This window comes from Panthera pardus, unplaced genomic scaffold (assembly GCF_024362965.1).
Source record: "Panthera pardus isolate Hobbes unplaced genomic scaffold, ASM2436296v1 HiC_scaffold_13, whole genome shotgun sequence".
In the NCBI taxonomy this organism is placed as follows: Eukaryota; Metazoa; Chordata; class Mammalia; order Carnivora; family Felidae; genus Panthera; species Panthera pardus.
Window position 1 is genome coordinate 179,429,497 of NW_026526688.1, and position 27,324 is coordinate 179,456,820.

At 37.9% G+C, this 27,324-nt stretch overlaps 1 protein-coding gene across 9 annotated transcripts in view; it reads right to left on the reverse strand.

Moving 5' to 3' along the window:
• Positions 1 to 27,324, reverse strand: part of PCDH7 (protocadherin 7) — a 416,191-nt gene that overhangs the window by 157,472 nt on the left and 231,395 nt on the right. Inside the window, exon 4 of one of the 9 annotated variants that reach the window (XM_019453532.2) lies at positions 176 to 202. The exons of the other annotated variants lie outside the window; for them this stretch is intronic. Within the exon in view, the coding sequence (XP_019309077.2) occupies positions 176 to 202 (27 nt within the window). The remainder of the gene's footprint in view (positions 1 to 175; positions 203 to 27,324) is intronic. 9 annotated transcript variants of the gene reach the window in all.

Genomic DNA, 27,324 nt, shown 5'->3' on the forward strand with positions numbered 1-27,324 from the left:
GAAGTATGTAACATAGGCCTCATTCAAATATCAGATACTCCTCTGTTTTGCTTCCTTAACTGGGTCACGGACGTCTAACTCATTAACATTGTCAGAGGCCAGGCCTGAGGAGAGTTTGGAGCTGATGCATGAGCTGTGCCTGGCCTGTGTTAAGTATTGCCCATTCTTTTAGTACCTGCAGTTCCTTGGAATGGTGCGGCACCTGTAAAAGGTTAATGAGCATAGAGACTTTTCAGCCATAATGCGCGTTACAGACAGACACTATACAGACACGGATAAACAGACAAGCAACATGCACGCTGCAGGCACACTACAGGTAGCAATTATTACTGCAGCTCCAGCGCTCGGCTATCTTGCAGAAAACGTATATATATTTTTTCTGACTTGAGACACCATTTCTAAGTTCTATTTTAAAAAGCGGGAGAAAATTGTTTCTCAACAGTTTTTAGGTATACATATATATATATATATATACATATATATATATATACATATATATATATATACTTGGCTTGAGTTGCAACCAGATATTTATATCATCCTTTTCATTACAAGTCATTAGCAATCCCCTAAACTTTATTAGATAAATAGATCAATCAATCAATCAATCTCAGTTGATTCTTTCCTTTTCAAAAAGCTTGATTTGCTTCCACCCCAAAAGCACTGATTTCACATTTCAGGCACCTTGCCTTCACTGTATTAGATAACATCTTTACTGCTAAAAATAAATCATGGTCCAAATCATCTGCAATAAATATTTTAAATAGATGCAAACTCTCTGAGCTGTTAAAAGGTAAAGTGAAGACTTTTTGATGAACTCAAGTTTAAAAAAAAAAAGAAATCGGGCTGTCAGGTTTTCTAAAAATCCTAAATTATTTGCCTTCAAGTTCGCATTCATTGCTCTATGAGACTCATCAAGCATTAATGTACATGCATTAATACTACCAAAATTGCAGAGGGCCTGCAGATAAAGAGTTCTTCCATTCCCAGTTTCATTTTTTAAACAACATCTTGCTATTTTTGCAGCACTCAACACTAATACAGAAGTAATCAAATTAGCATTAGTGGTTCATGTTGCAAACTTCAATTTGTATTGCTACAACATCAAAGTAAAAATATTTGCATATCATAAGTAAAAGAGGTGGGGTTTAAATTAATTTAGGGTCTCAAACAAAATTAAGTAGGCCTGGATGGTAAATTAAATGATAAATTGTTCACAAATATCAAAATTAAATATATTCATACTTTCAAAAAAATCCCAAGGCCTGTGTACTAAATGCTAATGAAATATGAATATTAGAAAAAGAATGGAATATGACAGTGCATATGGAAAATGTTGGGTTTCTCATATTCTGAGAATTCTGTTTTAATTGAATTCAGACTATTGTGTTTACAGCTATTTATAAATCAGAGTATGTAGGTGATAACTCAGAGTGTGTAGGTGATCATTTTCTTTCTATCTATCTGTCTATCTATTATCTTTTTATCTAGCATGATATTCTGAGTCTAATTATTCTCAATATTTCACCACGTAGGGAAATACAGTGACTTTGATATACTTGTCGGCATAAACATGCCAAATTAATGTGATTTCCAAAAATATACATTCCTCCTTTTATCACATGGTATTTTCATGAAGTTTCCCTGCTTATCACAATGACTAATGTTTTAATACTCCCTTCTTATGTGGTAATTCATTATGGCCAAATTAGTAGAAACACAAAATTTTTATGTATGGGTATTTTTGTGCAACCCACATCTATATGCTTTCCAAGGAAGTAACATGTTTTCAAAGCTGCAAATCTGTCCTTTAAAAATAATTCACATTCCTGCTTTAGCTCAGTCTCACCCTGACAATGACTTAGTGAATGACCAACACTCTCAATATAATGCCTTCCCTAGAAATTAAATATTCCCTAATGTTTCCAGGAGGCATTATGTTCTTTCTTCCGTGGCACACACTCCTAAATTGCCTTAATATGAGAAGTATTCTCTAGGTGATCAGTATATAACTATGCACTGATTATTTATTTTGTTGTTTCATGTTCTAACATTTAAACCAAAACATGTTCCTGTGGTACTACTTTGCTTTGAAATATTTCTAAAAAATAAAATAATTAAATGTACTCAAATCTATTTTATCTTTTAATCTGATGTGTGTATTGGAAAAGAAAGAAAATGCTATTTTATGAGCCATTGTCATGATTTTAAACAATGTAACATAATTTGAGAAATGCTAATGACAAAAATTTCCCAGAGATACTATAAATAGTATCCACCACATTTTATAGCTACTAAATAAGGTTCATGAAGATAATTTGACATCTATACTTGGAAACATTTGAGGTGTTAGCCGGGTGTCCTTACAGAAAGGACATATAAATAAGTAAACAAGGAAAAGAAAGGATTTTCAAGTGGAAACTTGGAACAAAATAATAGTTTATCATCTTCTTCTAACTTTTAACTTTCAAGCAATCTGTAAGTTAATTGTATAATATTCAGGTGGGTAAACAAGCAAAATAATGAGTATTACGTTCAGTTATCGATGGAAGAATTTTTATCCTTGGATTGAGTTTTGTTATTGTTGCTATTGTTTTTTGTTTGTTTGTTTGCTTTTCCCTGTGAGTTGGGATAGAGGAAGATTTTGGAGTATAGTCAACAACATTGATTAGCGTTTTCCATGACAAAATCAGAAAGAAATGGACTGAAGAGTCAGTCTCTCTAATCTACAACCTATGAAACTGTATTTTCTATGTAGGTGTAAAGTATCATAATGTAGGAGTGTAGAATATTATGCCCAAAGACAAAGATATTTTCAAGGGCATTCTAATAATTTTACATTTTAGATAATAGAAATTGAATTGTTCAAAGATCACCTTTGTCATTGTTCAACCATTTCTTCATAATGACATTATAAAGTTATTTATTTGTTTGTTTATTGGCAGGGGGCAAGCGAAATAAGGATTGTCTATACACTTCTCAAAGGTTTTGATTTGCTACAATATCAATATAACAATGAATCATTTGATGATCTTAGTAGAAATAGCTTTTGTTTGTTTGTATGCTTTACCTGAGACCCTCGTAGCTACCAACCATTTTTGTGAGATAATAATAATTCTATTCTCAGAAATATGAAGACAATTAAAAAAAAGACTAAATTGACCTTTTGAGAAGACAGGATGGAGATCTGAATATTAATGTAATCAGTAGCTGTCATTTAGAAGACAAGGAGAAATCCACTGCAGGCCAAACAAAACTGAAACTTAGATGTCTACAACTCAATAGAAATTATTAATAATAGAAGGGAGAATTCAACTTTAAAGAACTCAATATGGGAATTAAATCTTCTTTGTTTTTAGAAAGATTAAAAATACCCATCTCATATCTCTTAATTATTCCAGGTGGAAATTATGAAATTTTCCACGATGATTCTCACATAGGACTAAGCTCTTGTTTAAGCAGGTCACAATAATTAGCACATCCTTGGATGATGACATTTTGCATTGAAAACCATTGTAGTTTGTTGCAGGATAGGAAGATGGTAGTACATCGATTTGTTGTAGTTTTAAAACTACACAGGCTAGAAGAAATAAAGTGAGATGAAACGTAGTGGGCTGTTCAAGATTCGATAGCTCAAACTTTCCTTCTGCAAATGAGAACACTGCAGACAAAAGGGTTAATGCTTTGCTCAGGGTCACACATCCTGCAGCAGCGCTGGGATTCGATCTCAGGTGTACTAATTCCAAGAATTGGGAATTATGTTTATTTCAATGTGAGAACTGAGTAAGCCAAAGGATATTCAACTGAGATGGATGAAGGTCTAGTCTCTGATAGGCACTGTGTATCATACTTTATAGGCATTTGCAAGAAATGGAAGATTCAAGACCAAATCTAGAATTCCTAATCCAGCACTCCTTTTGTATGTATTCACAGTGGCAATGGCAGACAAACACTCCACTTGCAAAGATTCCTGGATGTTTGAAAGAGAGAATCCAGGAACCCAAGAATGACATTTTGAAGATTTTGTTTCAGTGTAGTCTCTAGTGATAACGCATGACTTTGTGTTAAAACTAACCTTTGCATATTGATCCCTCAAAGAATGGTCATGCAATTATTTTTTGTATTTTCTATACTTTTATTAACTGATGTATTTGAACTTTTTAAAAAACAATTAACGTCTATTTATTTGAGAGAGAGAGAAAGTAGGGGAGGGGCAGAGAAAGAGGCAGACACAGAATCCAAAGCAGGCTCCAAGCCTACAGCACAGAGCCCAATGCGGAGCTCCACAAACTGTGAGATCATGACTTGAGTCAAAGTCGGATGTTTAACTGAGCCACTCAGGCACCCCAATGTATTTCAACTTCAAGTGTGTTTTACCGATTCCCTTAACCCTCAGCTCTGTAAACAACGAACATAATTGTTTTCTCGAGTGCGTCAATCTTAGCACAATAGATACTACTGTGAGATCACTACTTCCTACTGCAAGAACCCCCAGTCTAGGCAGTCTCATGAATTTACCATAGAGCCAGTGGAATGCTCTGTAAACCTACACAAAGACTTTCTTCGACTCAGTGGCGTGGGGCACTCCGACAGCACTGAATATCAACAGACAAACGGAAATATACTGTTACAATGCTATTATTAGCATTTATAACAGCTCCAGTGCTCTTGATAAATGAAGCCACATTAATTAGTTTCAAGATCTTATTCTCACTTTGGCATATCCAGTAGCACTTCTGAACATGCAATTAAAATATTTCAAAATGTCACTTATGTTTCCATTCTACAAGAAATGCATACTGATGATGGCCCCTCGATTTGGACTAGGTCACATAGATACATACATTTAGAAACAAAAATCTGTCAACATTCTAAGGGTTAAGAAATCTCACCTGCGTTGCTTGTGATACAAACTGATGAGACATAAAACCATCAGTGATCGTGCAAATGTACAACAGCAGTCGTTTTCTGAGTCAGAAATGTTTGCTGTTACATAATCTGGTTACAGGTTTAATCCTGGCAAGTTTGCTTTCCTGTTTATTTTGGAAAATGTAAATTCAGTGAGGAGTTTTGATGGCAATCAGTGAAAACAGACCTTTTTTGACATTCCATAAGTTAAGTTAGCTCTTTATGAAACAAATAGCATAGTTGATTTCGAGGTTAGATGGTAGTCCATGCAGTGACTTTAAGACAAATTATCACTGTCCCTTAAATATTTGGAGATTATTTTTCATCTTGGTCCAATGAATATGTAACATACTTTGGTTCATACTAAACATAGCTTAATTCTTTTAATGTTTATTTATTTTGGGGGGGGGAAGGGGCAGAGAGAGGGAGATACAGAATCTGAAGCAGGCTTCAGGCTCTGAGCTGTCAGCACAGAGCCCGATGTGGGGCTTGAACCTATGAACCTTGAGATTATGACTTGAGCCAAAGTTGGATGCTTAACGGACTAAGCCACCCAGATGTCCCATACTAAGCATAGTTGAAAATAAAATAGTGACTTTTTTTTCCTTTTCCATTGAAAAGAAAGCTAAATTACAGATTAGAGGGGATGAATCTAGAGATTAGTAAATACATGCATACATATAGATATGTGTGCATATAAAATAAATGGTATAATCTTTTTTTCCCAAGTTGTCTGGCCAGTGTAGGTCCACCTTGACTTCTTGTGTAGAAGTAGTCAGGGACCAAAGTAAAGCTACAAAAGAAGCCCCCGCAGCTACCCTCGTGATCCTAGCAAGAGCCTACAGATGGATAGCCGTAAAGGCAGGAATGTTCCAGGTGCTATGAGAACTAGACCCAAGGGTTCGTCCTATCCTGGAGATCGAAAGACAGCAGAAGAGGTGGCGGAAGGAGAAGAACAGATGGAAACATTACTGTCAAATGTGCGTGAGGTCAGTAAAGTAGCTGGAAAAAAAGAAAAAAACAAACAGAAATTCTGACATCCTCCATGGCGTCTTAACGCATAACGTAGAACAGGTCATAAAAATTACGCAAAGGGTTAGGAGTGATTTTGCTAATTAATTTGACGAGGGATTTCAGAAGTGGAAGTCTGGGTGGCAATGATAGCTTTGGTCAGAAAATCAGTCCTCGGTGTCAGGCTTTAATGGCACCAGGGTTCTGTCTCCTCTCGGCGAGAACGTACTGTGGGCTCTCCTGAGAGAAAACTCCAGAATGTAAGCAGATCTGCCAGGAAAAGGGAGGTGAAGGCGTGATGTGAGCAGAAACTGAGAGGGAAGTTGTAGGTGGGACAATGTGCTGGAAAGGCTTGTGAAGTTCTTCTAAGGAGACATGTTCAGGAAAGCGAGAACAAACTAGAGCATGACTCAACCTTCCTCCCCCTTCTTCCTCTGCACACTGCCCTTTGCTCTGCTGCCCCTGCAGCCCTCCGTCCATGCACCACCAATAGAAACAGAACTGAGCCTGGCCCACAAAGGTGAATGGTACTCAAAAGTGTAAGAGAGATGAATTCTGACTGCCTCTATGCTGGGAGAAAAAAAAAAGAAGAAGAAGAAGAAGAAGAAGAAGAAGAAGAAGAAGAAGAAGAAGAAGAGAGCTAACATTTGAAAGAAAGAAAACCTCGGTGACATAGAGCGCAAACCATTTTCTGTATCAGATCGGCATTGGCATCAGAAGTCTTCATATACAGGATCAAGGTTAAGAAGGGTGAAGACCGAATCTTTTATTATTCTTGGATGCTGTATTATAATACATAAACTGATATATTCTATTAATTTAAAAGAGGATCTTCGAGGAGCTTGTACTTTATTCAGCGATAGAAGAGGGGCTTTTTATTGTCTAAAATTGATTTGATTTCTAATAAAATATTTGCTTCAACCTTGGGCAGCAAGGCAGCAGATAGTTCAATGTGAGACAGTAATATTATGAAAAATTGTGATATTTTTTTCATGCAGCTCAAAGCCTCCTGTGTTATCCATCAAATTCATTTCCCTTGTAACTAAATCTGTCATAAATCTAGGCATCCAAAAATGAAATATGTTTCCTAACAATAATCTACTGTCAATAAACTTAATAAAGCCTTTAAATGATACAACACTTTCTGGTGGTTTTAAAATGCTTCACAAATAAATTATTGATCCTGGTACTTAATGGTGATATTAATAGTAATTATATTAATAGCAAATACGAAAATTAGGTATGGGCGAGGGTTAATTTGTTCCAGCCATTGGAGCTCTATTTTTCTTTTAATCTTTCATGATTATAAGCAAACAAAATAATGGGTAAATGCATATTCTGCTAGAAATTATATTTAGTCTATGTGAAATTAACCAAAATTGATTCCATTTTTAAAAATTTAAGAATTGCTGAAAAATTTGAGGTAGCTTTTAGGAATTAAAAGAATAAACAGTTTTCAGGGGCGCCTGTGTGGCTCAGTCGGTTGAGCGTCTGACTTCAGCTCAGGCCATGATCTCACAGCTCGTGGGTTCAAGCCCCGTGCCTGCCTCGGTGCTGACAGCTCCGAGCCTGGAGCCTGCTTCAGATTCTGTGTCTCCCTCCCTCTCTGACCCTAACCCACTTGCATTCTGTCTCTGTCTCTCTCAAAAATAAATAAACATTTTTAAATTTTTTAAAAAAGAATAAACAGTTTTAATTACAATTGCTAGAATTCCCTTATTCAACAATGAATCGATCACTTGTATCTGGGTGAGTAGGATACCCTACATTCACTTTTTCTTTATAAGCCTTGTGTTTTCTTCTTTTCAGAAAAGAGAAAACATAATATGAATATTGAAATTAGAAATAGTTCTTACTGTTCATGTTTGGCTTCATCTTATATCTTACATTATCTATTGCTTAGATACATTGCGTTAAGCATGTAAAGAGAACCCATGTTTGTCCCTAGTAGCTGAATACACTCTCTCCAAAAAAACAAAAAACAAACAAACAAAAAACCCTACACTACTTATAACATCTCAGTTTTAATATTGATCTTGTAAGTTTCAGATTAGTGCGTTTGAATTATTGGTCTGATATTTAGGAAAATGTGTATTTTGTTACCAGAAAGCTCTCATGTAAATAGTCATGTTGAATACTTTTATGCCTAATGTTATTTTACTTGAGACTCATAAGGTGTTAAGTGAATATTAACACCCTACGTTATCTTAAAGAAAGAAGCATATTTAGCCTTTATATGAGGAAACAAAGAAATCAGAAGGTCACTTATTCCTGAAAACTATTAACACCGCTGGTCTAATAGTCCAAACAAAGGAGGTAAAGTTGTTGAAACTGTTCCTATCACTGTGGCAACAATTCTCTGTTATAGCAGTGTCTCAACCTATTCTCAGGGTGGGGGCTATGACGCCATACCTGTGTATAGGAAAATAAACATCATCAGACTGAGGGTTGTGAATCAAAACTCACTGTAAGGTAACAGATGAAACGGTCTGTGTGGAATGAACATTCACTATTGAAAACTCTGGTCCAATAAGCACTAAAGAACGTAATTCATTTTATGCATGCTTGTGATCAGATACTGGAAGAGAAACAAAGGTAACAAAATAGTGCCTGACTTCAAGGGCCCTTGCATCTAATTGGACATCCAAACATATGGAAGTGAGAAGTAACAATATTAGGCAAGGAGAATAAAATAAAGACTGGAATTACAGATCATATGGTATTGCCTGCCTTATGTGCACGCCAGAAGAGTATTGTTTCAGAGTGAGAGAAGATTCTGGTGTGGTTTGGAAGGGAACATACTTTCTGTTTTCATATCACTGTATATTACAAATGTCAAACCACGTTTGACCTATGAGTGAGAGTCAATCGGTACTGAAGCTTGTAACATTGATCATCTCATTGTTTATTATCAACTCTAACATTTTCTTATTTAGCAAAAGGATTAAACAAATTATCAGTCAAAGGTTAAGCTTTAATTTCGGGTCGTGCCAAAATACTTTTTAAGGGAGCATTCCTTCAAAGTATTTGATGATGCACTAATCTTTCCTCACCCATAAAAATTGTTATTAGCTAGAAGTGTCCCAAATATGATTTGTTTTGTGGTTTTGTTTAATAATGACATTATTTGGATTAATGTCCAGAGATAATAATTTCTCTTGCCATATTTAAGATACCTGTCTATTCCTTTATTTAATTTCAGTGAAAACTGAGTATTATTTACCAAAGAGTGAAAAAAAATCTTTAATTTTTGGCAAACATTCATAGGTAGTATATTAATTATGGATGTATTTTATGATAGATATTACTAAAGCAACAAAACATATGGACTCTTATTAAGTGCCAGATATTACTGCATAATGTAATTCGTACTTTTAACACTCACAAAAACTTTGAACATACTATTATTCCAATTTTTATTGCAAATAATGAAATCAAAGCTCACAAAGTTTAACTTGCCTGAGATCACATAGCTAAATAAAGATTTGAACATAGGTGAATTTGAACCAAATCATAATTTCCCACTAAATCACAGCACTTTTCAATACAAAAATATTTTCATCAATGAAAGTGTTTATATCCTGCTGACGGCAGCGTTGTGTGGATTGTCAAACTAATGTTAAGATTCTACTGTTGTAGGTTTGAAATAATTCTTACCTGGAATGTAGCACAGAAACAGTATTTGGAAAATAATCAGTGGTCTATAATCATTTCATTTTATAGATGAGAAAATTAAGGCTCAAAAAGGAAAAGTCTATTGCCCAAGTTCACAGGCATTCTGAAGATTGAGCCAGAATTGAAAAAACAGTTCTCCTGAGTAGTAACAGCTGCCGATAAATTTAAACGATGTTTTCTTGGGGCGTCTGGGTGGCTCAGTCAGTTAAGCGTTGGACTTTGGCTCAGGTCATGATTTCACAGTTCGTGGGTTCGAGCCCCTCATTGGACTCTGGCTGACAGTTCAGAGCCTGGAGCCTGCTTCAGATTCTCTCTCTTTCTCTCTCAAAAATAAATAAACATTAGATTTTTTTTTTTAAGATTTTTTTCTTATGTATTCTTAAGATAAGAAAGTCCGGACCTGTGAACTCAGGTTTTTAAACAAATGTCCCTAATGTAAATTGGGCCCTACATATAATGACCTTTTGGATGATGCTCATAAAATATGGCCAAGCAACAAAGAAAATTCAGAGTTCGCAAGAAAAATAAAGAGCTAGAACATTTCCGATTTCTATGAAGACGTGGCACCATGCTGACCACCATATTATTTAACTACCAAATAATATTCATTTCAAAATGGCCTACAGGGGTCTTTAAGAGGCAAAAGACAATTGTTCAAAGTTCTTCACTCATTAAGAGCACCTGATTAGGTGACTTGCCAGAGTTACCCAGGGAGCAGGGAAGGAAGAAAGGCCCAGAATTTAGGCTGCATGATAAAGAGCCACAGGCCTCCATGGAACCTCCCGGCCTCTCACTGTCATGAGGAAAAGACAGAATGAGTAACTGGAATCCTGAAGTGGAATTTAGATAGATAATTTCTGAGAACAACACAGTGCCAGAAGATTTACCCTTGCTGATATCGCTTAATACACCACCATATTCCAAAGCTGGCTGAGATAGAAGTCATATTCTCCACAGGCATGCACCCCACCCAGATATGGGAGGCAAGGGGAGAGGGGGAAAAAAAAAAAAACAAATCTTATCTTGTCTCCAGAAGTCTTCCATTGATAGATAAGGCAGGTCCTACCCTGACTTCAAAACGCCTAACTGAGGACTCCGCAGACAGAAGTGGGCCCAGTTCTCTGGGGAATGAGGTAAGGGGACAGAAGAAAATGGGGAGAGGGGCTGAGAAGATTTAGGACATATGCAAAGGTGACAAAACTAAAATAATCTAGTGTTGGAAGAATCTGGATGTTAGTTCTAACTTTTACAAATATGAAAACAGACCTAAATATCGCTAGGACATTTTGTCGTATCTGTGTATACAGGAGGCTTTTAAAGAAAAATATAAGTGCCTGCTTATGTACCAATATTGCGTATTTACTACAGATAGAAGTATTTAAAATAAAAATTTATCTAGACAAGTAAAATAATCAACCACACATTTTCATTGGCAATGGCTATTTACAAATAAGCACAGCGTGGATTTAAATAATCTGCTATTACTTATGAAACTAAATTTACTAAATTAGTTTGGTTTAGTTTAGTAATTATACAGTTTCCAGATGAGCTACTGATGATTTTTAATGAAATAAAACAATTCTCACTTCCTGCCCTTGAAAATCAAGACGTATAATTGTTTTCTCTTATTAAACAGTGACTTTTGTTCTAATTCTTGGCAAGAACGAGATTAGAAATAGGCAATAAGATCTTGTCAATGGCAACCAAACATTTTCCCAGAGAGTTGCATTTTCTGGCTTTTCTTTAAGCATTTTATATCGAAAGTAGAAATAAATCCTCCTGAAGGTGCTAAAAATCAGTTTGAGATTTAAGAGATTAATTTTTGGAAACTTTAGCGATGAAACCCACTGATACTGTGATTTGTAGTTGTTAACCAGAGAAATCCTAACAGTGAAGAGATGAGCATTTACGAATGACCACACTATGAGGACTGTATATTCTTTCAGTGTAAGACAAATGTTCACCTGCAAAGGTAGGGATTTATCAGGGCCAAAAGGCATTGAAAGACATAATGGAAAAGCTGCAGGGGGTCTGTGGCCAGAGACCAAAGGAAGGCCTGGGAAACACTGAAATTTCTATCTGGTTTAAAAACACTCAGTGAGGTGTAGGGTGGGGCAGCTTTAACATTCACAGACCATGAGTGTCGATAAATTTTAAAATCACTGCAGTTTCTGAAAAGTCAAAAGGTGTTTTCACTATTGTAATATGAAAAAGCAAATCAACATGGATGGAACTGGAGAGTGTTATGCTAAGTGAAATAAGTCATACAGAGAAAGACAGATACCATATGTTTTCACTCTTATGTGGATCCTGAGAAACTTAACAGAAGAACATGGTGGAGGGGGAGGGAGAAAATAAAAAAAAATTAGAGAGGGAGGGAGCCAAACCATAAGAGACTCTTAAAAACTAAGAATAAACTGAGGATTGATGGGGGGTGGGAGGGCAGGGAGGGTGGGTGATGGGCATTGAGGAGGGCACCTGTTGGGATGAGCACTCGGTGTTGTATGGAAACCAATTTGACAATAAATTTCATATTAAAAAAAAAAAAGCAAATCAAGGCTAAGCTGCTATCAGAATATCAAAAGTGTTCAGTAGTTAAAAATGAATGAATGGATGAATGAATGAATGAAACAAATTGGGAAAACTAACATCCTGTTTTGTAAAATGCACGTACCTTAAAAACATAAGAAAACTGGGCACAGGTAATATCTCTGAAGAACGTCTGCTGATGATCATTTGAACATTTAGTGTTAGTCTTCCTGGGATACAGAAGACCATGGAGAATATCCGGTGGTTTTCGTATGACTAGAAGTAGTTTAGGATGACAATGATCTTCTCTTTGTAAAGGAGGGGCATATATTTGCGGAGAAAAATGATTCTGATGATTCTGAATAGGTAGTATTACTCAATTTTTAGGACATTCCAAAGTGATATGTTCTCTCTGGGAATCTTTTTCATGGCTGTTTGGTAGGCCAACCTATGAGTGGTTTGAGGCAGTCAGCATTGAATAAAATTTAAGACTTCCCCAGTTCTCCCTTCCCATACAGGGGAGGGGAGACAGCAAGAGGGAGAGAGAGAGAGACAGAGACAGAGACAGAGACAGAGACAGAGAGAATGAAAGGCAAAGAGCAGAAAGAATTTGAAAAGTACTGCTGGTCTCTATTTCTCTGAGGATTGTCTGAACTCGAATTAGAATTAGAACTAGAACTAGTTAGAACGAGAACAAGAACTAGAATTAGAAGTGGCGTCTGAAGACAGAACTGAATGGTTCCATCTCGTCCCAAAACTTGAACGGATGAAACTTGAGCTGCCTCGTGGGGATGAACAAAGAGAGTTGAGACAGAAACTACTCTTGGTGAAGAAAATGCTGTAAAGATTACTGAAATGACAGCAAAATATTTAGAATATTACATAAACTTAGTTGATAAAGCAGGGATAGGTTTGGAGAGGACTGATTTCTCTGAGGATTGTCTGCCCCTCGAAATCTCTCTGCTGACAGAGGGCTAATGGCACCAAAGTCAGCCAGTCACAGGCTACCCAAGTGCAGTGTGGCTGCCCTCTTGAGCTGATGGTTCTTTCCAGAGACATATAATCTATGTACTGAACTTAAGTTATTTATTTATTTATTTTAAAGAGATAGTGAGCACAAACAGGGGAGGGGCAGAGGAAGAGGGAGAGAGAAAATCCCAGGCAGGCTCCACTCTCAGCGCAGAGCCTGATGCACGGCTCCATCCCACGACCCTGGGATCATGACCTGAACTGAAATCAAGAGTAGGACAGTCAACCTCGACCGACTGAGCCACCCAGGCGCCCCTGAACTTAAGCTATTAAGAGTGAGCAAGACGGTGAGAGAAATATAAGCTAACTAAATAAGGAGGCTCTTTCTTTTGTAGTTGTTACTAATTCCTCTCAGCTTACTGCCTGCCTCCCTCAACAGCTCTGCCTCCAAAGCAGCCACCATAAGATATCTTAAAAAAAGGAGTGATACTCTAGCATTTTTGAAATATTTGCTTACCTTAAATATGGCCCGACTTTAGAGACTTCTGAGTGGGGCTATCCTTTCCAAAGGAGATTGTAAAATACTAACTCACATTCTTAATTTGTCTTGGCACTCCTGGATATTTTGGTTAATTATCAGAAATTAGCTTGAGGGAAAGATTAATCTTTGTACCTAGCCAACACACAACTGGTAGTTTCTAGTTAGTGAAGCCCCATGACAGCTTCCACCACGTCTTATCTTTATCAAGAAAAATGGGACGCTTATGTGGTGAAAGCACCTGTAAGCCAATTTAGTTCATTAAATATCTAACTTTGGTTATGAAGTGAAGAAGTCTTGAATTAAAAAAAAAAAATCTTTCATATTTAGTGAGAAAGGATTAAGTTTTTATGGAAAATTTCTGTGTTGTTTTCCTCCCCAGATGACCAGAAGTATTATTTCTAGTAATCAAAGAGAGAAATTCATATTTAAATAACAAAGAAAAGGGTACCTGGGTGACTCAGCCAGTTAAGCATTGAACTTGGGCTCAGGTCATGAGCTCACGGTTCATGGGTTCCAGCCCTCATCGGGCTCTGTGCTGCCAGCTCAGAGCCTGGAGCCTGCTTCCGATTCTGTGTCTCCCTCTCTGCCCCTCTCATGTTCATTCTCTGTCTTTCTCTCAAAGATACATAATAAATATTTAAAAAATAAGAAGGAAAAAGAAAGAAAGAAAGAAAGAAAGAAAGAAAGAAAGAAAGAAAGAAAGAGAAAGACGGAAGGAAAGAAAGAAAGAAAGAAAGAAAGAAAGAAAGAAAGAAAGAAAAGAAGTAAGGAAGAAAGAAAGAGAGAAAGAAAGAAAGAAAAAGGAAAAGTGCAATCATCAGATTTCACCTACTGACACCAGAATTTAGGACTTGGCAAGAGAAACAGGAAGGTATCTAGGAGCACTTTTCCTTCAATGCAATTCTAGAGCACAGCTGGGCTAAGTGACAGGGGTACCCGCCCCAAGTCTGCACCTTCCACCCCCACGAACACCCCGTGCCATTGCTGTTGTGCTAGAGATTGAACGAGCCTTGCTTTTTCTAGAAGTCAGAAGGTGAATTCACATAAATGCAAGAGGCAACATTTTCCAGCAAATTTCGGGTTGTATTTTTTTTTTTTCTTAGAAGGAAAGCAACTCAATCCATTTGGGTAATTTTTCCAAGGCAAAATTGAGAGGTATTATAATAGAAACTACTAAAATTTCTACCCTCAAGTACACTCTGGATAAAAAAGGGATCTGAACTAAGTTTAAAAAAAAAAGGGAAGAGGAGGAAGAATTAGAATCTGTCCTCTAGTACCACAGTGGTGCTGGTACATCTTCTCCAGGGCCGTTTTGCTCCATACTTTCCTCCTTTCACCCACTACCCTCCTGCCCACTACCCGCCATTACCACCATCATTCTCTCTTCCTTTAGCGCGTTCAATTTTTTGTCTCCTGCCTCAAGTCTCAATTGCTATTTTCTTTTTCTTTTGGCATGCTACTAAACCAATCCGCCTAAAAATTCCAATAAGGTATTTTTCTATCCAAGAACTGCGGGCAATCCTTCGTCATACTCAAAGTTAAACCTCAAGGGGTCTGTGTTTTAATCCTAACACATTTATCCAAATTCATCTCCCCAAATAATGTTCTCTCCAAACTAATCTCCCCTCTGATTCCAAGCATGTCGCAGAATTTCTCAAACTGTTCCTATGCTCACTCTTTGAGTGCCTACCATTTCCCCCTTTACCCATCCAAAATCCATTGAGTTTGGAGTTCCAGGCTGCTTGTGGTGTTTCCCATAATCTCTCCCTACTCTTCCCATTATTTTTAATTTTGATTTTTATCTGTACCATACCCTTGGCCACTTAAAAGCAAATTTACTATGAGTTTAATAAGAGTCCAAAAATATACTCCCATATATCTTAGGGAATTTGTTTCTGGATGTCTTATTTCTTCAATCATGTTATCTTTTGAGAGGTCAGCAAAGACATCTACCATTTGTTCAAATCTCTTAGTAACTCTGAGTATTCATGTCTTATCTAGTAAGTGTTCGAGAGTTTTTTTTTTTAATTTTATTTATATATATATATTTTTTAATGTTTATTTGAGAGAAAGAGAGAGAGCGAGCGGGTGAGGGCAGAGAGGGAGACGCAGAATCCGAGGCAGACTCTAGGCTGTGAGCTGTCTGCACAGAGCCCAATGCGGGGCTCGAACAAGAACCACCATGACCTGAGCCCAAGTCGGATGTTTAACTTTCTGAGTCACCCGGGAGCCCCTCAAGAAACACTTGTAAGAGTGAAACTGTCTATGCTAGTAGGAAATAAACATGATGGCAAACAAGTTGGCGAGAGATATATTTTAGAATTTGTTCAATTTGAAGACGAGTGTGAGTTTGTGCTGACAAGTGAGTTCAAGTCTGCGGGGTGGGGTGGGTGGAGCACAGATGAGATGGACCAGGCTTGATTGTGCCTAAGTAATTATATATCATGCTGGTAGGTAGAAAGCTTTGGGCGTGGGATGATGTGGGTGAGACCAGCGATTTTATGAGCAAAATAAGATCTGTGAGGTATAACTGAGTTTGAAAGATTATTTGTGCCGCGGAGGACAACAGCCTTAAAAATAGGTTGGGCGTTATAATAGTTTTAATGACCTCAATCTTCCTAAGAGTGATATGCTCCTTGGAAGCCCTGTGACACATACCTACATCATAAACTGAGTCCCTGAATTTTACTGTAGTAAGGGACTTTGATGGGTCACACGAAACTTCTTTATTTTCTAGATGACAGTGGCCTCCTGATCTTTCCCTCTTAGAGTCACTGCCTTCACTGTAGGAGAGACTTAGGATAAGCGATAGTGTTTGTGGGGGTGGGAAACTACACACAAAGCATAAAACAACAAAACAAAACAAAACAAAACGAAAAAAAAAAAAACCAGGCATACCTTGCTTTGTTGTGCTTTGCTTTATTGCACTTCACAGGTACTGCATTTTTTTTTTTTTTTTTTACAAATTGAGGGTTTATAGCAACCCTGCACTAAGCTAGTTTATGGGCACCATATTTGAGCAAGATCGGTTGCTCCCTTTGTGTCTCTGTGCCATATTTTGGTAATTCTTGCAATATTTCAAAGTTTTTCATTATGACCAAACTTGGCATGCTGATTTTGATGTTACTACTGTAATTCTTTTGGGGGGCCATGAACCATGCCCGTATAAGATGGTGAACAGAATCCACAGATGTGTGTGGTGGGACACTTGGGTGGCTCAGTCGGTTGGGCGTCTGACTCCAGCTCTGGTCATGATCTCACGGTCCGTGAGTTCCAGCCTCGCATCGGGCTCTGTGTGGACAGCTCAGAGTCTGGAGCCTGTTTCAGGTTGTGTGTCTCCCTCTCTCGCTGCCCCACCCCCTCTCACACTCTGTCTCTATCTCCTCAAAAATAAATAAATATTAAAAAAATTTTTAAAAATAGATGTGTGTGTTCTGACTGCTCCATCAATCAGCCGTTTCCCTCTCTCTCTCCCTCTCCTCAGGACTCCCTATTCCCTGAGAGGCAATGATATTGAAAATGGGCCGTTTAAGAACCCTACAATGGCCTCTAAGTGTTCAAGTGAAAGGAAGAGTCACAGGTTTCTAACTTTAAGTCAAAAGCTAGAAATGATTAAGCTTAGTGAGGAAGACACATTGAGAGCCACGACACGTCAAAACTAGGCCTCTTGTACCAGTTAGCCAAGCTGTGGAGGCAAAGGAAGAGTTCTTGAGGGAAATTGAATGTGCCACTCCAGGGAACACACAAATGATAAGAAAGGGCAACAGCCTTATTGTTGATTTGGAGAAAGTCTGAGTGGTCTGGATAGAAGATTAAAGCAGCCATAACATTCCCTTCAGCCAAAGCCCAATCCAGAACAAGACCCTGACTCTCTTCAATTCTGTGAAGGCTGAGAAAGGTGAAGAAGCTGCAGAAGAAAAGTCTGAAGCTAACAGAAGTTGGTTCGTGAGGTTTAAGTAAAGGAGCCGTCTCTATAATACAAAAGTGCACGGTAAAGTGAGGGAACGCCAATGTAAAAACTGCAGCAAGTTATACAGAAAATCTCACTAAGATCATTAATGAAGGCGACTAAACAACAGATTTTCAACGTCGATAAAACAACCTTCTTTTAGAAGAAGGTGTCGGGGCGCCTGGGTGGCTCAGTCGGTTAAGCGGCCGACTTCAGCTCGGGTCATGATCTCGTGGTCCGTGTGTTCGAGCCCCGTGTCGGGCTCTGTGCTGACAGCTCAGAGCCTGGAGCCTGTTTCGGATTCTGTGTCTCCCTCTCTCTGACCCTCCCCTGTTCATGCTCTGTCTCTCCCTGTCTCAAAAATAAATAAAAACGTTAAAAATTAAAAAAAAAAAAAAAGAAGAAGGTGTCATGTAAGACTCACATAGCTAAGGAAGAGGAATCAATGCTTGGCTTCAAAAGACAGGCTGACTCTCTTTTAGGGGCTAATGTCGCTGAGGACTTTCCGTTGAAGGCAATGTTCATTTACCATTCCAAAAATCTTAAAGCCCTTAAGAATGATGCTAAATCTACCCTGCCTGTGCTCTATAAACAGAACAACAAAGCCTGCCTGACAGCACATTTGTTTACAACATGGTTTACTGAATATTTTAAACCCACTGTTGAAATGTACTGCTCAGGAAAAAAAAAAAAAAAAAAGATTCTTTTCTAAATATTGCTGCTCATTGACAATGCATCTGGTCACCTAAGCGCTCTGATGGAAATGGATGAGATTAACATAGTTTTCATGCCTGATAACATAAAATCCATCCTGTATCCCATGGATTGAGGAATAATTTTGAGTTTCAAGTCTTATTGTTTAAGAAATACCTTTTTTTGTAGCTACAGCTGCTGCAGATAGTGATTCGCCTGATGGATCTGGGCAAAGTAAATTGCAAACCTTCTGGAAAGAATTCATCATTTTAGATGCCATGAAGAACATTCATGATTCATGGGAAGAGATCAAAATATCAACATTCACAGGAGTTTGGAGGGAGTTGATTCCAACCCTCATGGATGCCTCTGAGGGGTTCAAGACTCCAGTGGAGGAAGTAACTGCAGATGTGGTAGAAACAGCAAGAACTAGAATGAGCAGTGGAGCCTGAAGATGGAACCGAATGGTTCCATCTCGTGATAAGACCTGAACGGATCAAACCTGAGCTGCCTCTCAGGGAGGAACAAAGAGAGTTGTTGAGACGGAAGCTACTCTCAGTGGAGACACTGTAAAGATTATTGCAATGACAACAAAATATTTAGGACACCACATAAACTGAGTTGATAAAGAAGGCAGGGACGGGGTTGGAGAGGACTGATTTCAATTATGACAAAAAGTTCTACCGCGGGCAAAATGCTATCAGAAGCATCGCATGCTACAGAGTCATTTTTCATGAAAGGAAGAGTCAACGGATGTGCCAGGTTTCACAATTGTCCTCCTTTCAGAAGTTGCCACAGCCACCCCAACCTTCAGCAACTACCACCCTGATCGGTCAGTGGCCATCAACACCCATGACCCTCCAAGAGCCTCCACCAGCAAAAAGACTGACTCGCTGAAAGCTCACATAATGCTTAGCATTTATAACAGTATTTTTAAGTTAAGGTATTTACAGGGTATTTTTCTTTTTTAGTCATCGTGCTACTACACATTTAAAAGACTACAGTATGGTGTAAACATATGTACTCGGAAACCTAAAATATCCATTTAATTCACTCGACTTGCTTTATTGCAGTGGTCTGGAAAGCAAACCACACTATCTCTGAAGTATGCCTGTAAAATTAAAAGTTAACTGTACCAAACCAGCTGACTGACTCACATCAAAAGAAACACTGTGTTAAATTACCATCATAGCCCACAGATTTTAGCCACTGCAAACGTAACATTGGTATTCAGATAAAGAAAAGTTGGCACACTTTTCATTTCCATAATAAGATTTCTGACAAAGAAAGAATGATTTTAGTTATAGAGAGATTTTTTTCTTTTGTCTTAAAATGAGTCATATGAGTAACATGTATTATCACCGAGGCCGGGACTTCTTAGATTTTCCGTAAATGTTAGGCAAATTATAAATAAAGCCTCTTCAATATTTTACTATTCAGATGAACTTTGTAGCTTACCATTTTAATCAGCATTGACTTTTTTAGGGAGAACTAATCTTTCACATGGCGGCCACCAGCCCCTCGCTGAAAGGAGATATTGACATAAAGTTTACCAGTGATTGTGCGTCTTGGTCAAAAATGTTTGAAAACCACTGACAAGGATGCTGGTTTCAACAAAGAAAGGCAGAGGGAGAGAAAGAGACAGAGACAGAGACAGAGACAGAGACAGAGACAGAGACAGAGACAGAGAGATAGGCAAAGTGAGACAGAGAGAGACAAAAACAGAGAGATTGATTCTGATTCAAAATTGGGAGGTGGAGGGGGCAGGGATCTACAATTTTAATAAGGTGATTCTGATGCAGATGGCCTGAGGACTACATTTTAAGAAACACTGGTCAATGGGGCGCCTGGGTGGCTCAGTCAGTTGAGCGGCTGACTTCGGCTCAGGTCACGATCTCACAGTCCGTGAGTTCGAGCCCCACGTCGGGCTCTGTGCTGACAGCTCAGAGCCTGGAGCCTGTTTCGGATTCTGTGTCTCCCTCTCTCTCTGACCCTCCCCCGTTCATGCTCTGTCTCTCTCTGTCTCAAAAATAAATAAACATTAAAAAAAAAAAGAAAAGAAACACTGGTCAAGTTGACAGTCACCAATAAAGCTGGAATTACCGAGTCACAATTACTTGGGATTTTTTAGAGAAATAATCCTGCCTAAACTTGATTTACATAAACACACAGCAGGTGTTTAGGTTTATTTTTTTATTGCTTTGCTGCCAGAATTTGCAGTGTAATTGGAGCCTTGGTTTCAGTCTACTTGGGGATGTTGTTTTGTTTCGTTTCGATTTGTTTCCCCAGATTGAGAAACCCGAATATAACCTCTGTTAGTTCTTTCTTAAGGCTTCTCTGACTATATAGGCATTTGGTTTATACAAGAAAGTTAAGAAACTCAGAAGCAAACTTTCCTTAAGAGCTATGATGGTTTACCTTTCAACTCAACACAGCTCTACCTTCTAAATCAGCTCTCGCAGGGAATTCTTTTGAGTATTTCTAATAATGTAGATCTGATAACTTCAAAAAGTAGACGATTCTATATTTGGATTACCTGAATTTTGCTAATGAGGTGCACATAATATTCCTTCCCAGGACTTTACCCACCAAACCACGGGACCACTGACCTTAGAGGAGGAAGTGTCATTTGTGTTTGAAACTACCTTACACGTTGCAAATAAGGAGCCTGAAGCTTAGCAACATGAAGCGACCTTCACTACTTCACAAAAAAAAGCATCTGAAAACCTGGACTCTTAATACTTTATACTACAATGGCGCCTTTTTATCTATTGTTCTGTAGCTGTAGAAAATATTCGAAACCCGTCTTCCACCCGACAAATCTAGTTACGAGTTGGCAATATGTTTTGTAAACCAGTATTGATTGTCTGGGGTACTTAGTAAAGAAAACAGTGCTTTCTCTTCATCTTCTGAGAAGTAAGAGGAGAAAAAAAAAAGTGTCTGGTACTTAAAATGCATCATTCAACTCCTATAAAGTATTATTTGTGCCAGGAAGAAAGTGGAGCTACCGTTTCGTCACACTTCTGTGCTGTGTAATTTACAACAAAATGCCTGGAGCATAAGTCTATTTCAAAATTGTTATTAATAAAAGCCCATTGGTATAGCACTTACTATGTGCCTAAGTCACTTCGTGAAGGAAAGGTGTGCAACACAATGCACGGGGTTCCAACTGTGTGGTCTGACCACCTGGGTGAAAATATTTGGATGAATTTTGGAAATTTTGAAACCATGTGGCTGAATTTTGGAAAATTCGGGTGAAGTAATGATCCTGAACCTCGATTTCCTCAGGTGTAAAATGAGGACAATATCACTGTGGTGATGATTAAGTTAACATAATTCAGAGAGCAGAGTCTAGCACACGGGAGGTGATTGATGATCAGCAGTTAGTTTTTTAATTCAGGCAAAAGCTCTGTGAAAAGAGATGCTCAGTGAGGTCACTTAAGCGTCTAATGACGCTCAGCTCGGAAGCATAATAGATGAGGTCTGAGCAGGAGTCTGTTTGAGTCTAATGTCTATAATTTTATTCCCTATGGATATTTATTTGTTTGTTTGTTTTACGTATTTAATAAAGTTTATTTTTGAGAGAGATAGAGATAGCGTGAGTGGGGAAAGGCAGAGAGAGAGAATCCCAAACAGCCTCTGCACTGTCCGGGCAGAGCCTGATGTAGGGCTCGAACACACAGAACCATGAGATCATGACCTGAGCTGAAAAACAAGAGTCAGACGCTTAACTGACTCAGCCACCCAGGCGCCCCTTCACTATTGGTATTTAAAACCAAAGAATAAAAGACTTTGAATTTTGTTCCACACACATTGGTGAGAGATAGGATACATTAAAATCATGTATTTCAGGGCTTTTAGCTATAATATTTCCTCTCTCTCTCTCTGTCCTCCTCCCCTCCCTTACTATAACTTTCTCTCTTCTCTTTTCTTCCCAAGCAGTCTTGGAACTATGAGACTCAAAAATCACAAGTGCTCTTAAAGACAAGGCTTAGGAAATGGCTTGCAAATCTGGATGAGATTCTCCATCACTCCATTTTTCAATTTGTCGGTCTTCCCTGAATAGGTAGAGGCATCCCTCGGCTTCCTTTGGGTTTCTCCGTGTATTTCCTGAATTGCTTTTTCAAAGTGTCCTTCAGGTCCTGAAGGATTCACAGAATGGGCATTGACACTCCTCTGGGAAATCTTTGAGGGGAAAAAAAAAAAAGACAAGAAACAAAACCAAACTTCTTTCTTCTCTAGGAATTTGCCAGGTAAGTGCTGCGGTATAGCTTCAAGGGAAGAAGCAGGAACGGTGTGTCTGAAAGGGTTCAGGTACTATTCACGAATTCCATAGGGGCGACATTCAAAATAGTTAATAAACTGGTAAAGCGAGGGCATGGGGCATTCAGAGTGGACACCGGCCGTAAATAACCAGCAAGTCTAGGCTCTGCATTCTGACCTAAAACAGCCCTGTCTGTAGAGCTGAAATGACTCTTTGTTCCTGGCACAGTGCTTTAAACAAAAGAGGCTCTCAGTAAATATTCTCTGACCGAGATGCATACCAAATGCTATAAAGAGACGGAGAGATTATCATTTTATGCAGGATCCTGGAGCTGTTACATAAGTTCATGAGAAGAGATAATATTTGTGGACATTAATGTATGACTAGGAATTATCCAAAAGGGAAAAAAAGAGAGAGAGAGAGAGAGAGAAACACTGTCACAGGGCAAAGAAAACACAGAAGTATGCAGGCACATGCAGGCTTGAGAAATTTGGAGTTGTCTTGTGTCTCTGTGGACTCTTACATGCCATTTTTGGTTTTACAACATTTAAGGAAAATTATTTTAACCCAGGTGATATTCCTGTTCGCACAGAGACATAAACATGAATAATTGTTAAGCAGCTCTGTATTAAAGCTTGAACTCAAAATGACTAGTGTACAAACTTAACTATCCTTTCAAAATCCCTGATTAAAAAAAATAAATGATTCTTTGTGGAAAAAAAAAAGTATGCACAATTCTGTGAATAGAATATTCATGGTGAGAAGCTTGGAGTTTAGGGTTATTTTAGGAGATTAAAGTAGGAAAAAAGCTAAAGGCTTCTGCTCATGTGTTCCCCCCATCAAAAAGTCTCCAGGGTGCCTGGCCAGCTCAGTCGGTTAAGCATCCGACTCTTGATTTCTGCTCAGGTCATGATCGCAGAGTTCCTGGGACCGAGCCCCGCACAGGGCTTTCTGCTGACAAGTGCGGAGCATGCTTGGGATTCTCTCTCTCCTCTCTCTGCCCTTCCCCCACTTACACTCTTTCTTCTCTCTTCTCTTCTCTCTCAAAATAAATTTAAAACAGATTAAAAAATAGTCTCCAACCCCATTGCTTTTTCACTCTGCCATAATATCCTTTCTTTACATTTATGGTCACATTTTAATTCCTATTAACAGTGTTTCTGTTCTTTCCACTGAATCCTGGGAATTTACACAAGGCAAAGGCTCTGCATAATTAATCCTTTTTTTTTTTTTCCTGGAAGCTAAAAGATACTTGGAACACAGTGTCCCCTCAACAAATATTTGCAAAATAAATAAAGCCAAAGAGAAACAGTGAAGACTGTATACAGAATAGTGTTCTTTGTGTCTTACGTTTGATTTTTAAAGGCATGTTTTTAATAAAATCCAAGAAATGCGTTTATTCCTCAAAAGTATATTGAAAACTTTCGGGGCCCGCTAAGTATGAGACTGAGTTGTTTATGAAGGAGACAGGATCTCTTTACTCACAAGATTCTCATTCTAGTGCAAAAGTCAGACACACAGACCAAGGCTCTTCTGAGCTGTTCTCTGGGTTTCGTGAGAACTATGTATAAAATGTAACTGTGTGGTTCAGTTTACTAGATTCCAGGACAAAAGTCTGCAATAATAGGCTTTCAGTGGTAAAGGTCCTACAGATTGGACGCTAGAGGTTTGAACTCAGAGAGTACTGATGCTTCATTTGTTGTATTCTTTGATTCTTGGGTTTAGGGAAATGCTACTCAAAACAGTTTGTTCTGAAGGCTAACATTTATTAGTATGTTTATTTTCAATGTCATTGTTAAATAGTTCAGTCTGAATACACACACACACACACACACACACACACATATATATGAATGTTTCTAAGATCTTATGGGCTTCTATAAGACAAACTGTTTTCTACAGTTGAAAGTATACTTTGGTTTATACAATTGTCTGTATTTTCTGCCAGTCACAGTCGGTATATTTTTTTTACAAAAGCATAAACTATAATTTTAAACACAGAGAGAGCAAAGTCAAAAAGACATCATATGCAGACTGTCCACTGAAAAGCATAATATAAACTATAAGAATTGTTTGATTGTAAATGTGCAGGAAATTGTATTTGGCACAATTTTAGAAAATATCTATTGCCAGCTATTAGGCTCTTTTATGATTAGTTTTGAAAGCACAGTCTGAAATTACAATTCAAACAAAACCAAAAAAAATGCAAGACGGTAAAAACCAATTGTGTTTATGACTTAGATGTTTTTTTCTTTTTGTTATGTCAGTCATTGCTTTTTCGCAGTTCAACATCCTTCTTAGCCACAATTCTTATATGGATTTATGACAGCTTTAAAACTATTATAATTTTATGACAAGTTGTTTCTACTTTAAATAACCACACTTTATTTAATTGGTTAATTTAAAAATATCCAGCACATAGAATAATATCAAATTTAAAACTAGATGGCTTTTACAAGTCTTTAGCCCAATTCCATAATTTCACAATATGGAAATTGAGGGATAGAAAGGATGATAGATTGCCTGGTTTATTTCTTAAGAAGGATTAAAATCAGGTTCTTAGTTCCCATTTTGGTGCTCTTCTTACTAAATTATGTTCTCTCACAAGAATAATAGGATTTTGTCCTTGAAAGCAATTTTGATAACCTGGACTTTTAGTTCAGCTTTCACAGTCATCTGATGCATGATCTCAGAAGACCTTTCACTCCCTATTTGCAACATGGTCAAGTCCCAACGGAGGGAACTGCCCCTTCTTTTTCAGCTACTAATAATATGGAGCCTTTGGGAGAAAGTGGATGAGGAATCTATATGTGATTTCTTACTTCTAGCTTCTTTTGAAAAGTTGGAGGCAAAAAACAAAACAAAAACAAAAACAAACAAAAAACAACAAATGAAGCCTTCTTACTCAATCCACATCCAACTCTCCTCAAAAAAATAAAAACAAACAATGGACCAGACCAAACCAAAATGCGAAGTGTGTTTCTCTTCTTTTACTCTCATATCCAAAGAGGCATCCAAGTTCCCCCGTCCTTTAAGAGTTACTGCCCTGCATTTGAGGGCTAACATTACAACAGTCATAAAACACTTTATGGATATGAAATCCTGTCACAAAAGCAATGGCAGCTATCCCCATTGAGTAACCAACCCAAAAGAGTGCATTTTTTGTCCTAAACACCTTTATAAAAGGGGAAGGATGTAACATGCTTTTAATCCGGTAAAGGATGTATGAGTCAAAGTTCAAATGACCAAGGTATGACTTCAATAGAAATTCTGACGGTGTCACTGTAGCTCTGCAATAATATATGCTGATTGAGAACAGTGCTTTACAATTACTCAGAGAGTATCTTCCAAGCTCTGACATCTAGCCAGCAGCAGTCAGGGATCTGCAATGGAAACCCTTTGATTAAAATAGCTCTTGCTTTGTAAAGTCTGATGAGTTATACTGTTGATGGTCAGAAACAGGGTACACGTTTAACACAGCCAGGTTATCCACCTAAATCATCTGTGTGCACTGAAAATTAATTGTCTTGAAAGATTCCAAGAGAAAAAAATGCACTTCACTCCTCGGAAATACTTTTGGATGAAAGCGGCCATCTTGTCGGGATATGGCTTGACGATTATTTGTAATAATTTGGCTGCGGCTGCTGCTCAACTTAGCGTTAAGATCGCTTTTGTCTCTTTTTAAAAATGATCTTCTGGAAGTTCCACAAAACTTCAAGGATCGTTTTGCTTCTGACGGAAGGATACAGATGAAAGAGCACAAAAGGGCAAAATATTTAACATGGCAATCTCCAGCTGGCAAGTTCTGCATTTTCTTTTCTGTCATTTCCTTCAGTGCTGATGTGACCTGAGGAACGATACCTAATCTGCATAGGAAGATTCAACAGCGTGAGGTAACATCTCTTGCGAGGGATTGATGCTTAGAATTTTAAAGATCTTGTTTTGCGGGAGTGGTGAAAGGTGATTTGATATCTTACCATGTGATCTATAGAGGTAATAGCTTCAGGAGAAAGGAGGGGATTGATAAAACCCTCAAACATACTTTAAACAAAATTGTTTTCATGGCAGCAATTCATTACCCTTTAAAAAGGCTAAAAAAATTAACTTCCATGTTTTTCCCCCAAATCAGCCCTTAATGTTAAAGATGTCATCTTATATCATTAGAATTATGGAAATGCCGATTATTGAATGTATCCATACCTCTGTGTGCTTTGGTTGATCCAAATTATTTACTTCATCTCCCAGTGTAAGTCAGGATCATCAAACATAAATTTATATTGCAGAAAATATCTATCATATTTTATTATTCTACATGTACTCATATATAATTAAAATATACATGGCTATACCTTAAAGACCACCCTACTAAATATACGACAGAAGTAAGTTGTACGAGAATACAAACCAAGAGAAACTAAGAGTGGCTGAATTTAAAATAACTGAATATAAGCTAATTAACATATACTCATTTCTTATGGATTCTAAAGAATGCCTCAAGTGCTTTGTGTGGAAAAAAAAAACATGGCATAAATATGAATTAGAAAATAAGCACTCGAGCAAAACTTAAAGCAATAACTCTATCTCCCACTTTCCCTGAAAGGGAATTTTAGGCAATGGGATGGAAAGTGCCCCTTTATGCTCCATAACTGGGAATAGCATTAAGAAACGCAAGAAACCAAAACAAACCCTCAGCAGTTCATTTAAAATGTGGAAAAGGGAAGGCTTCCCTAGTTTCTGCCTGAATTGCCTCAGTAAGTAGAAATGCAGGTGAAAGAATGCCACTTG